We start from the raw sequence: 17,170 nt of genomic DNA, 5'->3' as shown, positions 1-17,170 counted from the left end.
ACGTATTGATAAGAGTTTTTATTGTAGGCTAAGCTATAAAGTTGAGAATAAAGAAATACTGCAGCACAAATTCTAATTAGAATTCAAATACTTGTGTGTTCAAGTATATAAGCAAATTCCTTCCTTCACAAACAGTCTCAACTGAATTTGGTATACCACATGATGTTGGAGAAGAGTGTTTCAGCCAGAGAATGTCATGTTAGGTTGTTAGGTTGTTAGGTTTAATTCATTTTTTGAGGCATTTTGAAAATGAACATTTATTGAGGCCTTACTAGATGTTTCATGTTTTATATTCAGTGTTTTACATATGCACCACGACAAACCAATGAGACGAGGTAGCTCACTGAAATGACAATTGCACTGCTTCATATTCTCTTTCAAACTTTCAGCCTCATCCAATAATTGAAAATTGCACAGAAGGCAATAAGCCAGGAAATTGTGTCAACTATAATATGTAGGCATTTGAAAAAATATATTTGATGCAGCAAACTCTACTAACTCTATTTCTTCTATAGAATAGGACCTTCTAAGTTACAAGCAACTCAAAAGGGATTATACCTTGGAATTTTAACAGTATAGCTACTGGATGGAATATTATAATTGTCTCATTTATAATTTATTCTTTGGTCCATAATCATTTGTCAAGGCAACTAGAGTTTTCTAGAAATTCAATTTTTAGATTTTCTTATTCAAAGATTTTGATAAACAAAATCTAATACCTTAAGACAACAAAAATCAAACAGAAAACATACTAAATATACAAATTAGGTCCTGTGAGTGCTAGGCTGTAAATGGTACATGTGCACTGGTGCTGCAATCACATACATACACAAATACACCCTCTCAAAATCTGGGAGATTGGAAGACTTTTGTCTTAACTGAGTTCAACTTCAAATGAAAGTCTTTAAATGTTTTTATGAAGATGTCAAGGTTTTTCATCTTTTCAGAAGGAATTTTGAGATTAATCTTGCTCTGATTCTTAGGTATATCTGTTTGGTTCTTGTTCTTTTCATTCACTGACATTTACAGATTGACTATTCTTAAAGGGTTCATTATACAGTATAATAAATACCGTTGTTTCTAGCTTGCTGAAGTAACTTCTGTAAAGTTACTTTAGAAAAGCCAATAAAGAATCAATTAATATTTTCTTATAGCCTAGTGTCCAGTAATCAAAGTTCCAAGAATGTAAACACTAAAATTTGATGAATGCATTTGAATTAATGCATAGTTTTAAGTAATACATGTGTGTATATGTCTACATAGTAATAAGCAGCGTGTGTGTGTGTGTGTGTGTGTGTGTGTGTGTGTGTGTGTGTATTTAAATGAAAAAGACCCTTCAAGACTACACATTTTATTTTTTGTTCTTACATAATACCAAATGAATCTCTGGATATGATAGACTAACATAACTTAGAAATGGATTTTTTTTTCCTCAGGGTATTTTATGAAAGATAAATATATAAAAGTCCAAAAGAGGTGATAGTTAGCATCTACAAAGTCAAGAGCAGGACCGTAATTTAATTTCTAATTCTAAAATAAGCATTGGAATTTTTGTTTGTCCTTGACAAGTTGCTGGGCATATTTTCCTTCTACAAACTGAGGATAATTATATTAATCTACTAAACAGCTCTGCAATGTAAGTAAATGTGTTAATGCTCACAATGCACTACATATTATTATACCAATCTAAACCATCTGGCACTCAAGACGCAGCTAAATGAAGAGCCTTGGGGAGGTACACAGTTCGGGGGTCAGTTGAGTGGACTACACATACAGAGACATACTTAACATTGCACAAGGTACATTTCCTAAGTGCCAGGCACTAAATAGCTCCTGAGGTTTTCATCATCAGGAATTTGCATAGATTAACTTGTTGTTTGAACTAGATTAGGCACGTCACAGAGGCCGATATTATGAATAATAACCCATTAATAGGCAATCCTCAGTGATCTTTTGTAAATGTCACGTGTCCAAATAAAATCCAAATAGCATAAAGTTCCCATATTAAGATCCACACTCAAGATTACTTAGGAGAAAAACATTTTTAAACCCATATTATACATCTTTGACAAGCAAATGTCTTTAGCTTTAACTCACCCTGAAAATATGTCTCAAACTATCTTTAGATAGTAATTACCTATGGCTTTTAATAAGGAAGATTTAAGTAAAGTTTTGCCTTACTATCTTCCTAAATGTTATATTTGTTAGAATTATCTATTTTAATTACCTTATTTTATTCACAGGAAGAATACTAAGGGAAAAGGAAAATAAAGAAAGGGAGGAAGGAAGAAAGGAAGGGAGAAAGAGAAGAGAGGGAGAGAGAAGGAAAAGCTATCCAATTTTTTTACCTTTTTTGTTCTAAATGACAGAATTAAATTAGGCCAAAATTGCATTACTGTAGTCCAAAACGTTATTGTTAAAGCTTACAAGTGATTCTTAAAACAGTAACAAAAATGGAAACAGAACATAGAATAAGTTTCTGAATGTAAAACAGGTAGCATTTCAAATTTCATATCATAAAAGAAATCATCAGATCAATACATCACTATGTCATTTTCAACAATTGTGTCTCAACTTTAGCATTTGAGATTGAAATAGATAATAAAAAAGGGAACTCCAAAGTACCTATATGTCCATGTGGGATTGTGAATAATTCATTTTTGTTTTAAAGTGCTTACTATTTAAAATTACCCTTAAAAATCTGTCATATTTCTAACTACACTGGAGCAAAATTTTTAAAAGCTGCGGAAGTTCCCTGCACACAAATTGTTTCTGAGGTACTGATATATTTTGAATAATGGAATAGCACTGAGTTGCCAAAGGGAAGAAAAGAGTGTTACAAAGACACATCTGAGCTTCACCATGATAAGATGGTTGAAGTGGAATGCTCTTGAATGTAGAATCACTTAAATGTGTTCTATCAATGGAGTGTTTGGGACAAGAGATAAATCTAAAATAATTCTATGCTTGGACTGTTGGTCTAGTCCCATGGATTAGTGCGTATTTGAGACAAAAAAACCTGTGATTTTATTCATTTATTTAACTCTGTTAAAACTCACCGATGCCTCCTCATCTCACTCAGACAAAAAGGCAAAATCTTTAAAATTAAGGTCAACAATGCTATGTGTTCCAGTTTCCCATTTCTCCTCTGAGCCTTCTCACCATGCTGCAAGCTTAGATCCTCACAGGCCTGCTCCCTGTACAGAGAGTACTCTTCCCCCTGATAACTGCACAAATCACTCCCACGTCATCTTCAAGTGTTTGCCAAAGTGAGATCCTCTCAAAGAGGTCAACCTTTACCAACCTTTACCAACAAAATAGCCATCAACCTCCCACCATTCCTAGAACTCCTGACTGTCCTTACCCCGTTGTATTTGTTTGTCCAGGACATTTTTCATCAACTACATTTTATACAATATAGGTGTTCTTATGTTGCTTCATCGTATATTCATCATAGTCCTGTCTGCTCGTCTCCATCCCAACTAAATATTAGTTTCACAAGAGCAGGAATTTTTTTATCTTCTTTACTCACTGTAAGCATTCATTCATTTACCACATTCCAATGCATATAGGCCCAACCCCACCAATTTCCTTCACAACTTCTGACCTCTAAATTCAGTCTTACCAATGGGGAAAGCCTAGAATTAGTTTTATTTCTATCTGCTTGGTATATACTAAGCCTGGAAAATCTACTTTTATCTTTCTCTAAACTCTATCTTGTTTTCTCATTTACTGAAACTGAGCTTCTGCCTAAATTCCTGTTTAGCTATCGAGGTTCAAGTTGCAACTGTAAACAAATCCTAAACCCGAATCTTCTAGATTAGAAGTTAAACCACTTGTGCAACCATTTACAATAATTATTTACAATAATTTCTTCCTGATCTTTTTCACATGGTTTCTAGATGCTAAATAAGGCCCTACTGCAAACTGGACAGATGATAAGTTGCAATTCTTTTTAAATTTTTGTTTTGTTTTGTTTTGTTTTGAGATAGAGTCTCCCTCTGTTGCCCAGGCTGGAGTGCAATGACACGATCTCGGCTCACTTCAACCTCTGCCTCCAGGGTTCAAGTGATTCTCCTGCCTCAGCCTCCTGAGTAGCTGGGATTACAGGCACATGCCACCACGCCTGGCTAATTTTTGTATTTTTAGTAGAGACACGGTTTCTGTTATGTTGGTCAGGCTGGTCTTGAACTCCTGACCTGAGGTGATCCACCCACCTAGGCCTCCCAAAGTGCTGCGATTACAGGAGTGAGCCACCTTGCCCAGCCCCCAGCATCTCTTGATATAGATTCAGTTCATTAGTTTGCATGAAATCCTAGGGTAGAAAAATCTTAAGATAGACCAGAAATCTGTACACATTGATATGTGAATATAACATAATATAAAATTTATATAAATTTTATTAATTCTATCACGTCTATAATATTCAGTGTTGAATATGTTCATATAAATATTTTGAATATGTTGAAATGCCATACATTTTATCTGTTATGAATCATTTTTACTAAATGATTAGGTCAGTATATGGCAAACAAGCCAAAAAGTTACATATGCAGCAAAGAAAAATATTTTAAAAAATTAATTCCAGGTTTATGGCCACTATGAATCCCCTGAAAATTTCTCAGGTAATTTATAAAGTATTCTTGCGTGTTATAACACAAGATGTTTTAGAACTGTGCAATTGACGATGATGTGGAAAATCCATGCTAAATATCTAAGTATTCTTGCCAAAAATGTGTGAGGATTGTCTCAAACATGTTTTTATTTTAAATCCCAGAAGGGATTTAAAAACACATTTTTATATATTTAACATTTTCTTGACATTTTAAGAATTCAGAAATTTAAATACAAGTATGCACTCTAAAAGCAATAGACTATAATATTAGAATCTTAGAACTGACAAATGGCTAGACAGTTGATGAGTCTTAACTTCCTCTCAGTAGAGGCATTTCCTCATAAAGCATCCCTCACTAACTGTACATCTGATCACTGCATGGTCATTTCCAGAAGCAATGCTCAAACACAATTCAGCTATTTCTGAATAACTCAAAATGGCATGGGGAGGAAGTGAGGAGAGGAGCTATTTTCTCCATATTATAAAATTCAAACCTGGTTGTTTGTCATGTTCTTCTATGGATCCACCTTCAGCCTTTAGAATAGTCCCTCTTTAACATAACGACTCTTCTGAAAATTTGAGGACATTTCTTATGATTGCCTTCCCTAAATCTTTCCTTGTTCAGATGGAAAGATTTTACTTGGGACATTCCTCTTCTGAAAATCTTCTCAGACTCTTAACCATTCTGCTCTCCCTTCTCTGCATCTATACCCATTTGTCAATGAAATACCCAAATGTGTGTTAAGCAACAGACCTATGTGCTTCTATGAGTTTTGTGTAAAAGTGAGCCAACCTTTTTTGTCACCATATTACACTATATGTTCACATCGAACTTGTTGCAATTCAGAGTGGCCTTTCTCTTCCTGTCTTCATATTCATTCCTAAACATATAAACAATGTAACTAATTTCCAGAAGAGCACAAATGGACTTTTTTTTTAACATGTGGATATGAATAATAAAAGCAACTTCATGTAGGTGCCATTCATGGTCAAGGCTATAGAGACCTTTAAAATTTCTGAACTTGTTAGTAACCGGCTTAGCCACCTCTATCAATTTTGGACCACATGCACTTCTGATAAGCTTGGATTTTACATTTTCCATCAAGCCATTACGAAGATAGTTGAGTATAAGAAAACCTCTGTTGCACTGCTAGAGACTTCTTTCCGGATTGACCTTAATCCACTATGCAATATTCTTTGTGAACTATTTTTCAATCAGTTGCAATTTACCTACCATTATGCTTCAGTTTCCACATATTATTCACAAGAATATCAGAAAACATTTTAGACACTGCCTTGCTGAAATGCAGAATCATTTTGATTACATCATTCTATTTCATCAATTTTAAATATAGCTAAATAATTTCCTTGGAATATCATTCTTGCTGAATCAATGCTATTCATACTACAATTGAGTATGCTATAGAAACCACATAAGATTTCAAAGAAAAAGTAAAAAACAAAAAGTCTGGTTATGTTTCTAACTCAACTGCAACATCTAAAAATGGTTGATTCATGTCAAAAATTCTTAATAAAGTGGTATCGAATTATAAGGGGAAATAGAACTTCTACACAATTAGCGCTTGCCCAGAAAGGTCAGTGCTAGTATAATCGAAAACAGAAAAGTTGATCATAGCCAGGAAAACCCTTCTCCAGTCAAACTCATATCCCGTGATTTTCACAGAGGGCTTGCTTCAATGGAACAACACTGAAAAGAAAACATGGCCTAAAAAATTAATGGAAAGAAACCTTGGAACCATAAAAAAGAGAAATCAGCACAAACAATACCGGAAGTGTTTTAGTTGTTGAAATGAAGTTATTATTATGTAAACTTAAATTACAACTACTGGAAGCCTAAGTTCTAAATTTGTCCTTTGAGAATAATAATATCTGAAGGTGAATAAAGATCGTGTACATAAGGCATTTTTAAATCATAAATCACTATCCAATTTTAAAGTTTCATGAATTTTACATACTTTCAACATTAACAGGTTTAAGTCATTTATCCTTGAGCCAACCTCCAGATATATTGTAAATGGTCTATGACAAAGACAATAATATATACTAGAATGCAGATTATAGCAGCCTATAGTAGATTGTATGTTGTAGCTATTTTGAATAAAATTCCTTATTGTATGTAGCATTTAAGTGGTATCTTGACAGAATGGTAGTATAAACCCTTCCTCCTGAATTCACTTCATCTTGCGCCTGGGTCATAGAAATCAGAGTTAATATTACCTTATTTGAAAAGAGAGTAAATAAGAAGGGAGAGGAAAAAAGAGAAATCCTGTGTGTGTTCAGGATAATTCTTAGCAACAATTTACTTGATCCTTACTCTGCATGCTTTGAGTTTCTGCCCCATTCCAAGTGGACATAAGGATTGGTGCCCCTGGCCCCTCATTTCTCCCAGCTGCCTAACATTATTAAAGTATTATGTCTTGTTTAAACACATCTTATAATTGAGCAAAGTTTAATAGTTAAAAGTAGAATTTTTAAAAATAAGTGGCCAGAGATACTCTTAAAATCACTCTCGTAAATTATATTAATTAAGTCATATTGGCCCCATTTTACCTCTCAGAGAAGCAAAAGCAAAAATAGAAGGAAAAAAGTTATATAGTGAATGCAAGGTCATTTTTATTCCAAGAATTTTAATCAGGGAGTTATTATTATAGAAAGAGCTTGGGATATCTCTTTACTCCTTAAAAAATAGTACTGCTAAAAATGCTAGATTATAAGAACAAATATCAGAACTATTGACTTGGCTAGAAGTTAACTGGAAGAAGGATAAGTATACTTCAAAACTTAAGCAGATTCAGCCTCATTAAAACTTTTAAAAGCTTCTAACCTACAGATTTGGTACTCTTAGGTTAAACATTTTGATATTTAAAACCGAATAATAAATATTTCTTTTTTTTTTTTTACTTTGATACAGGTTTTCCAACTTAAAGAATTGTTTGCTGAAATAATGTGTTACAAAATATGTCTTACAATGCTGCACATGTGCTTCCTGTAAAATTCATGATAATAAAATAAGTCTTCAAAGACTCCCCAAAGTTTCAGAAATGAGAGCTATATATACATAAACACTAAGAGGCTCTGAGGAGAATAAGTTCTTTAAGTTACATTAAATACAGCCATCTTCCAAAGTCCTCCAAAGTGTATATCTAGTCACTGTGGCCTTAAAGTACACATGACATAGAAGTCTCCTCTGTATTTAAGCAAAAGGAGAAATTTCACGATTTCACTACAATAAAATAGGATATGAAGATAAGATGTGGGTTTGAAAAAGGTGAGGCTGGAGGCGCCATTGCCATGAAAGAAAAAAAACCACATAACTTCTTTAGAAATCCTGTTTTAAAAGTTGAAAACAAAGTTCTGTAAAACTTTATATATATGTGTGTGTGTGTGTGTGTGTGTGTGTGTGTGTGTGTGTGTGTGTATATATATATATATAAAATTTTTTGATGCATCAGCTACCCTCCATAAAGTCCCAGGATGAACCACACAGCTTGGGAAGCCTTTCTCTGCAGGATGGGCTCTGATTTGAAGAAATTCTTTTTTTTCCAATTGGAAAAAGTTTTCCTCTTGGAAAGATTTCAGAAATCAATTTACGGGATGTATCGTGATAGCAAGACCTCTTCGAAACTAATGAACAATGAAAAGCACTCCCCGTTCCTTTTGCAGGACTTAGGTAATTCCCCCTACACTACGCTCTCATGGCATTGAACTTGAACTTGCTTCAAGTTCCTCTTGCCCCAGAGCGCACTCTCTGAAGGCGAAGCAAGACGGCAGTCCACAGACAGCAACTCTCGGAAGAGTGGAAGAAGTGAGGAATCTCGGTCCCGGCAAAGGATGCAACCCAAGCCCATGCCTCGACTGTACCTCTTTGCTGATGTGCCTGTGACTGCCGCTGCTGCTGCGGCCGCTGCGCCTGTACGCCCCCGAGGCCTCCGGAGAGCAGCAGAAGGAGGAGGACCCCGGCGGCTCCCGGCATCGTAGTGGCCGCGACCGGATCCACTTCTCAGGAGCCAGAGGAGTCGCTGCCGCCCTGTCCCCTGGCCTTGGCTTGTGAGCTGAGCGAGCAGCAGCTGCTGGGGAAGAGGAGGAGACAGCCCCCTCTGGCTTTGGCCGGGCCGCCGCCTGAGGGTGGGGGAGAAAGAGGACACTCCTCCACTCTCGCCTTCCATGGGCACGCGGCCCCAGGACGGCCCTCTATTAAAGGATCCTCCTTTCCTAGAGCGCTCCTTCCCTCTGAGACCGGATCATTCCTAGCTTGACCTGGTATCTGAACTTCTTTTAAATTAAAGAAAGTAATTGACATGAAAGCACTTTGAAATCTGTAAAATCCCTACACATGGAAAACATTTCTGGGAAATGCAAACAGCTAGGAACTTTTACCTCTTGAGAAAGGCCTGGCAAAACTGTGTGCAGCCACTGTGTACCTAGAAGATCCAAGACGTCCCCAAGGCCAGAGTGTCTGAGAAGTTACTAGCCGAGGGAAGGTGCCCTCTGGGGACACTGCAGGCTGGGGAACTTACTGCTAGGTAGACTGCTGGGAGGGCAGTAAAGGAAGTGCAAAATAAAACAGCCACCCTGGCGTCCCTGAAATGTTCCTGACCAAACTAATGGTTAGAATGAAGGCTTTCAGTTCAGTTAGGAGACATTTACTTAAAGGTAATAAAGGCCTTTGCAATAGCTTCCTTCCAGACTCACAATTTCATCTCTTCCAGTCCTGGTTTCTCCTCTTTCTCCTCTTTAACTCAACAGAACTACTGCCATTCCTAGTTTTTGTTGTTTTTTCATTTGTTTTTTATGGCCTAGGTCAGTGGTTCTCATAAGGTTTAAAACAACTCCATAATGGATTTTGTGAGTCGCAGGATATCTTTTGTTTTACTCCGGGAACGATGGGTACTGCAGGCATTAGTGTACTGTGGGGTCAGGGTGTGAGCTGTCCCTCAGTGGTCAGGACAGTCCTACAACATATTTTGTCCTTAGACTTCTGAATAGGCCACTGGTCATTTATGTAGTGAGTAAACAAACAAACAAAACAACAAAACCTTGCCTTATATTTGAAACCTAATTTAAGTTTGTTTCCACATCAAATTTTTGTGTGTGTTTTTTGTTTGTTTGTTTGGTTTTTTCTAGGATGCATCTACTATATACATTGAGAAGATAATTTACTTTGTGGTTTTGGATTTTACACCCATTTGTCAATGGGTGTAAAGATGTGCTTTCAGAGAAGCACATCACTGATAACAACCTTGCCCATGGTACTTGAGTCACCAGCACAGTATCAACATCCCGTCGATTACACTGGGGTCATCTAAGAATAGGTGCAAACTGTTATTTTATTTTGCCTCCTAAGGAAGTTTTACCCAAGCATTTATATATTGAAATACATATTGTCTTATATAGATAGTTTTCTTTTTTATTTTATAGTTAAGATGTTGTATTGATTTATCTAAATATTATATTAAAGTTGAATTTTCTTTCAGTAAAATTAAGAGAGTATTGCTTCGAAGAGAATTGATTGAAAATCACTAGCCAAAACCCATTCTTTAATATTATTCATGTCTTTTAGTTCTGTTAATATTATACCAGAAAGCTTTGTAATCCTTTTACCTTACTGTGGAAATTTGCAAAATGTAGTCTGCCCATGTATGCACACTTATACATTATTTATTATTATAATAAACAATAATAAAACTTATATTTGAGAGTTTATTATAATTGAAGCCCCAGTGTTTTTAATTTGGTCTAATTTTGCCTAGAAGTGTTTTTCAGGTACATCTAATAGCAGAGAGGCACCCTAAATTAACCTTCTAAACTTATTGCTACTCTCAGAATGATTATTTTTACTCAACCACGTTGTGGCCTCAACTCAAATTAGTTAATCTAATAAATAATAAAAAATATTTATAAAAAGGAAAAGTTTTATAGAATATTTATAAAAAGGAAAATGATTATTTTTACTCAACCATGTTGTGGCCTCAACTCAAATTAGTTAATCTAATAAATAATAAAAAATATTTATAAAAAGGAAAATCAGAATGATGCAGCTGCTAACTCTAATTGTGGAATGAAAATATACCATGTTCCCTCTATCCCCTTCCTCTTTACATTTTCCCAGGATTTTATAATCAATATTTGTACCTGCTTTTCTGCAGTTACTGCAGTTACCTGAGTTCCTATTTTACATGAAAATGCCTTGAGAATAAGACTATGATCTCCACTGTCAACTCTACTTGTTTGATTCAGCACATGGAAAAAATTCTTAAATATTTAACCCAAATTAAAATGAACCAGTATATTTAGAGCTATATTTTTTCCAAATAAACCTAAATAAGGTACAATTTACACACAATAAATATGCTCATTTGAAACATTTTTTAGATGTAAATACTCATCTGACAAAGTACCCAATACATAGTCTATTTCTATAATCTCAAAAAGTTTTCTTTCTGACCTTTTGCAATAAATCCCCCAACCTCCATTCCCAGAAAAATGCAACTGCTGATCTAATTTTGTCACTTTAGATTATAACTATTCTCATATTTCATGTAAATACAATAATAAATTACTAATCTTTTGTGTCTGGCTTCTTTCACGTTGCAACATATTTTGGAGGTATAGTCATGTTGCTTATATCAGTAATACATTCCTTTTCATCGCTGAATAATATTCTATCATTCTAATAGTATCTATCATTCTATATCATATGGATATATCACAATTTTTTAATACATTCAACTATTAAAGTACATTTGGGTTGTTCCAGTTTGGGACTATGAAGAATAAAATTGCTATGATTATTTAAACACAGTGTTTTCATGGACATGTTTATATTTCTCTATTCCTATCAAGTCTTAGGAGTTATATTATCAGGTATGTAATTAGCACTATACAAAACTGTGAACCTCTTTTCCAATGTTGTTTTATCATTTTACATTCCTCCCACAGCAATATATAGGAGTTCCAGATGCTCTATGGCTTTATTAACACCTAATATTGTTACATTTCAGCCATTCTAGCGCTTGTGTGGTGATACCTCATTGGTGGTGTCATTTGCACTTCTTTGATGATGCTGAACATATTTTCATGTGCTTAATTCTCATTTGTATATCTTATTTTGTGAAATTCTTCTTCAAATCTTTGCTCATTTTGCTTTGTTTGCCAGATTATTAATAAGATTTAAATACATATTCTAGAGAAAAGACCTTTGTCAAGTACATTTACTATAATATGTATTGTTCTCGATCTGTGGCTTGACTTTCCATTTGGAGTGATTTCAAAGAGCAGAAGTGTTTAATTCTGATTAAATACAGTTTATTAAATCATTCATTATGCTTAATATTCTTTGTCCCTTTCAGAAATCATTGCCTACATCAAAGTTGTGAACGTTATCTTCTTTATTTTTTTCTAGAGATTTTATAGTCTTAGCTTCTACAGTTGGGTCTATGATTTATTTCCAGAAAATTTTGGTGTTTGCTGTGAAGTAGAAGGCTTAGGTAAGGGCTTCCTTTTTCCATGTAGGTATCCATTCACTTCATCATCATTTGTTGAGAAAGATATAATTTCCTCGTCTAATTACCTTGGATCTTTTTTCGAAAGTCAGTTGACCATGTGTGGGTCTATTTTTGGACTCTCTTTTCATTGGCATATATATATATATATATATATATATATATATAGGCATATATATATATATATATATAGGCATATATATAGAGAGAGAGAGAGAGGCATATATATATATCCTTATTCCACTATCACAGTCTCTATTACTGTAGCTTTATAGTAAGCCTCAAAGTTAGGTAAGGTAAATCCTATAATGTTGTTTTACAAAACAAAATTATCTTTACTATTTTAGGTTCTTCACATATTATGTAATATTTAGGTAAAAATCTATTCATTGGTAAAGTTGAATATTTTATTTTTTAATTTTAATAGACTATTGTTTAGAGCTGTTTTAGACTCACAACAAAGTTGAGCAGAAGGTACAGAGATTTTCCATGTACCTCTGACCCAACACATTCATAGCCTCCCCCTTTATCAACATGCCCCATCAGAGTGATATATTTGTCACAACTGAAAACCTACATTGACATATCATTATCACTCCGATTTCATGGTTTACATTAGGGTTTAATGTAATTTATAATTACATTAAATTTATAATGACATGTATCCAACATTACACTATCATATAGAGTAATTTTACTGCCCTGAGATTTCTCTGTGCTCCACCTATTCATGCCTCCTCCCTGTCCCCACCTCCAAACACTGGCAACCACTGATCTTTTTACTGTCCCCTTAGTTTTACCTTTTCCAAAGGGTCATATATTTGGAGTCATACAATATATAGCCTTTCAGATTAGTTTCTTTCACTTAGTAATATGCATTTAAGTTTCCTCTTTTCATGGCTTGATAGCTCATTTCTTTTTAGCACTGAAAAAATATTTTGTTATCTTGAAGTACCACAGTTTACTCATCCATTCATCTAATGAAAAACACCTTGGTTGGTTCCAAGTTTTGACAATTATTGATACAACTGCTATCAACATCTGACATTTTGCAATAAATCCCCCAACCTCCATTCCCAGAAAAAGGCAACTGCTGATCTAATTTTGTCACTATAGATTATAACTATTCTCATATTTCACATGTGAAGGTTTTTGTGTGGACACAAGTTTCCAACTCCTTTGAGTAAATACCCAGAAGCACAATTGCCTGGATCATATGGTAAGAATATGTTTAGTTTTCTTAAGTCCATATAATTTTAAAAATCAGCTTATTAATTTCTACCCAAAAAAGGAGAGTAGGGAACATGATTGTAATGAGGTTGGACCTACAGATAAATTGTGGGATAATTGATATCTTAGCAATATTTAGACTTCCATTCACAAATATAGCCTGTTTTCATTTATTTCCATCTTTAATATTCTAAGCAGTGCCTTATAGTTTTGAATGTACATGTCTTTTGGGTTTCTTTCTTTTTTTTTTTTTTTTTTTTTTTTTGGACAGAGTCTCACTCTGGCCTAGGTTCAAGCCATCCTCTTGTCTCAGCCTCCCAAGCAGCTGGGATTACAAATGTGTGCCACCAGGCCCACCTAATTTTTGTATTTTTAGTAGAGACAGGGTTTCAGCATGTTGGCCAGGCTGGTCTTGAACTTCTGACCTCAAGTGATCCACCCACCTCGGTCTCCCAAAGTGCTGGGATTACAGATGTGAGCCACCACGCTTCTTCTTGAGATGAGTCTCGCTATATGACCCAGACTCTAGTGCAGTGGCACAGTCATGGCTCACTGCAGCGTCAACCTCCTGGGTTCAATCAATCCTCCCACTTCAGCCTTCTGAGTATCTGGAACTATAGGCATATACCACCATACCCAGCTAATTAATTTTTTTTTTTTTTTGAGAGACAAGGTCTTACTATGTTGCCAAGGCCTTACTATGTTGCCAAGGCCAGTCTCAAACTCCTGGGCTCAAGCAATCCTCCCAACTTGGCTTCCCATTCATGTACATGTCAACATAATTTCTAAAATTTAACTTGTGTTTCAAGTTTTTGAGTGCTATTGTAAATATTTTCCAATTTAGTTTTTCATAAATTTAGTTTCATAGTAATATAAGTGATATAGGTTATATTCATCGGATCCTAAAAAGTTGTTGAAATCACTTGTAAGTAGTTTATATGTTGATTCTTTAGGATTATTATATATAGGATTATGCTATCCAAAAATAAAGGCAGTTTTATTTCTATCTTTCCAATCTGTATGCTTTTTACACTTTTTCTTGCTATTTGGTTCTGGCTGTGACTTCCAGTTAAAAAGTTGAATAGAAATGGTAAGAGTGGACATTTTTGCCTAATTTCTTATCAGAGGGAAAAAACATTCGTTCACCGTTATGATGATAGCTCCAGGTTTTCAATAGATGCTCGGTACAAAGTAGAGGAAATTCTCTTCTTTTGTTGAGAGTTTCTGTGACAAAATAATATTAAATTTTGGTAAATGCTTTTTCTGCATCTGTTTAAATAAACATGATTTGTTTTCTTTGTTTGGTTAATATGGTGAATTATAGTGACTGATTTTCATCATTAAATCAAATTCACGGTCCTGCAATAAACCCCAGTGAGTCATGATGTATTATCCCTTTATATATCACCAGTTTAGATTTACTATTTTTTCTTAAATAAATAATTTTTTTATTTCAAAAAGGTTTTAGAATACATGTCACTTTTGGTTGCATGAATGAATTGTATAGTGGTGAAGTCTAAGATTTTAGTGCACCCATTTTGAGCGCACCTGAGTAGATTAATTAATATTTTGTTAAGCATTTTTGTATCTAACAGTCAACAATACTATCCTGTGCACTTAACATTTTATAATGTAGATCTTGTGTGAAGTGTTCTTGCCACACACACAGAAGAAAGGGACATAAGGAAACTTTTAGAGGTGATAGACATGTCTATTTCCTTGATTATGGCATTGGTTCACGAGTGTATGTATATGTCCAAGCTCATCAGATTGTATACATTAAATATGTAGTGTTTTGTATATCAATTATACTTGAATAAAGCTTTTTCTATTTAAAAAAGTATGTTTGTTTCTATATTTATAAGGGACATCAGTCTATCATAATTTTTCTTGTAATATCTTTATCTGGTTTGGGTATCATGGTTATGATGACCTTACATAATGAGTTGGAGCATACTTCTTCCTGAAACAGTTCATTAGGGTTTCTATAATTCCTTCCCTACATCATGTTGGATAGAATTTACCAGTGAAAACATTTTGGGCTATAGTTTACTTTTTTGAAAGATTTTTCATTATAAATTTCAAATATAATATGTATTAGTCCATTTTCATGCTTCCAATAAAGACATACCCAGGACTGGGAAGAAAAATAGGTTTAATGGACTCACAGTTCCACATGGCTGGTGGGGCTTCACAATCATGGCAGAAAGTGAAAAGCTCTTCTTACATGGCAGTGGCAAGAGAGAACGAGAGAGACACAGAAGTAGAAACCCCTTATAAAACCATCAGATCTGACTGAGATTTATTTACTACCTTGAAAACAGTATGGGGGAAACCATCCCATCATTCAATTATCTCCCACTAGGTCCCTCCCAAAACACATGGGAATTATGGGAGCTACAGTTCAAGATGAGATTTGGATGCAGACACAGAGCCAAACCATATCATTCCACCCCTGGCCCCTAGCAAATCTCATGTCCTCACTTTTCAAAACCAATCATGCCTTCCCAACAGTCCCCCAAACTCTTAACTCATTTCAGCATTAACTCAAAAGTCCACAGTCTTATCTGAGACAAGGCAAGTCCCTTCCACCTATGTGCCTGTAAAACCAAAAGCAAGTTAGTTTCTTCCTAGATACAATGAGGGTACAGCTTTGGGAAAATACAGCCATTCCAAATGGGAGAAATTGGCCAAAACAAAGGGGCTGCAGGCCCCATGCTAGAAATTCACAGGGGCAGTCAAATCTTAAAGCTCCGAAATGATCTCTTTTGACTCCTTTGACTGTCTCACATCCAAGTCACACTGATGGATGATGGGGGTCCCCATGATCTTGGGCAGCTCTGCCCCTGTGGCTTTGCAGGGTACAGCCTCCCTCCTGGCTGCTTTCACAGGCTGGTGTTGGGTGTCAGTGGCTTTTTGAGGCACACAGTGCGAACTGTCAGTGGATCTACGATTCTGGGGTCTGGAGAACAGCGGCCCTCTTCTCACATCTCCACTAGGCAGTGCCCCAGTAGGGATTCTGTGTGGGGGCTCTGACCCCACATTTCCCTTCTGCACTGCCCTAGCAGAGGTTCTCCATGAGTGCCCTGCCCCTACAGCAAACTTTTGCTTGGACATCCAGGTGCTTCCATACATCCTCTGAAATCTAGGCAGAGGTTCCCAAACCTTAGTTCTTGACTTCTGTGCACTGGCAGGCTCAACACCACATGGAAGCTGCCAAGGCTTGGGGCTTGCACCCTCAAATCCATGGCCTGAGCCGTACCTTGGCCTCTTTTAGTCACAGCTGGAGCAGACAGAACACAGGACACCAAGTCCCTAGACTTCACACAGCAGAGGGACCCTAGGCCCTGCCCACAAAACATTTTTTTTCTTCTAGGCCTTCCAGTCTGTGATGGGACGGGCTGCTGCAAATGTCTCTGACATGCCCTGGAGACATTTTCCCATAGCCTTGGTGATTAATATTCAACTCCTTGTTACTTATGCTAATTTCTGCAGCCAGCTTGAATTTCTCCACAGAAGATGGGATTTTCTTTTCTATTGCATTGTCAGGCTGCAAATTTTCCAAACTTTTATGCTCTGCTTCCCTTTTAAAACTGAATGCCTTTAACAGCACCCAAGTCACCCCTTGAATGCTTTGCTGCCTAGAAATTTCTTCCACCAGATACCCTATATCATCTCTCTCAAGTTCAAAGTTCCACAAATTTCTAGGGCAGAAGCAAAATGTCACCAGTTTCTTTGCTAAAATATAACAAGAATCTCCTTTGCTCCAGTTCACAAGCAGTTCCTCATCCTCATCTGAGAC

The 17,170-nt window shown here is 35.7% G+C and overlaps 1 protein-coding gene across 4 annotated transcripts in view; it reads right to left on the bottom strand.

Moving 5' to 3' along the window:
* LAMA2 (laminin subunit alpha 2) overlaps positions 1-8,832 on the bottom strand; it is a 634,923-nt gene extending 626,091 nt beyond the window's left edge. For all 4 annotated transcript variants that reach the window (XM_016956287.4, XM_054686299.2, XM_054686300.2 and 1 more), the window contains exon 1: positions 8,498-8,832. In XM_016956287.4, coding sequence (XP_016811776.1) covers positions 8,498-8,609 — 112 coding nt within the window. In that variant the 5' untranslated portion in view covers positions 8,610-8,832. The remainder of the gene's footprint in view (positions 1-8,497) is intronic.
* Between the last annotated feature and the right edge of the window lie 8,338 nt (positions 8,833-17,170).

The sequence above is a fragment of the Pan troglodytes genome, chromosome 5, assembly GCF_028858775.2.
Source record: "Pan troglodytes isolate AG18354 chromosome 5, NHGRI_mPanTro3-v2.0_pri, whole genome shotgun sequence".
Classification (NCBI taxonomy): domain Eukaryota; kingdom Metazoa; phylum Chordata; class Mammalia; order Primates; family Hominidae; genus Pan; species Pan troglodytes.
Note: the sequence above shows the minus strand (reverse complement) of the source record. Positions and strands in the feature narration are given on the sequence as shown.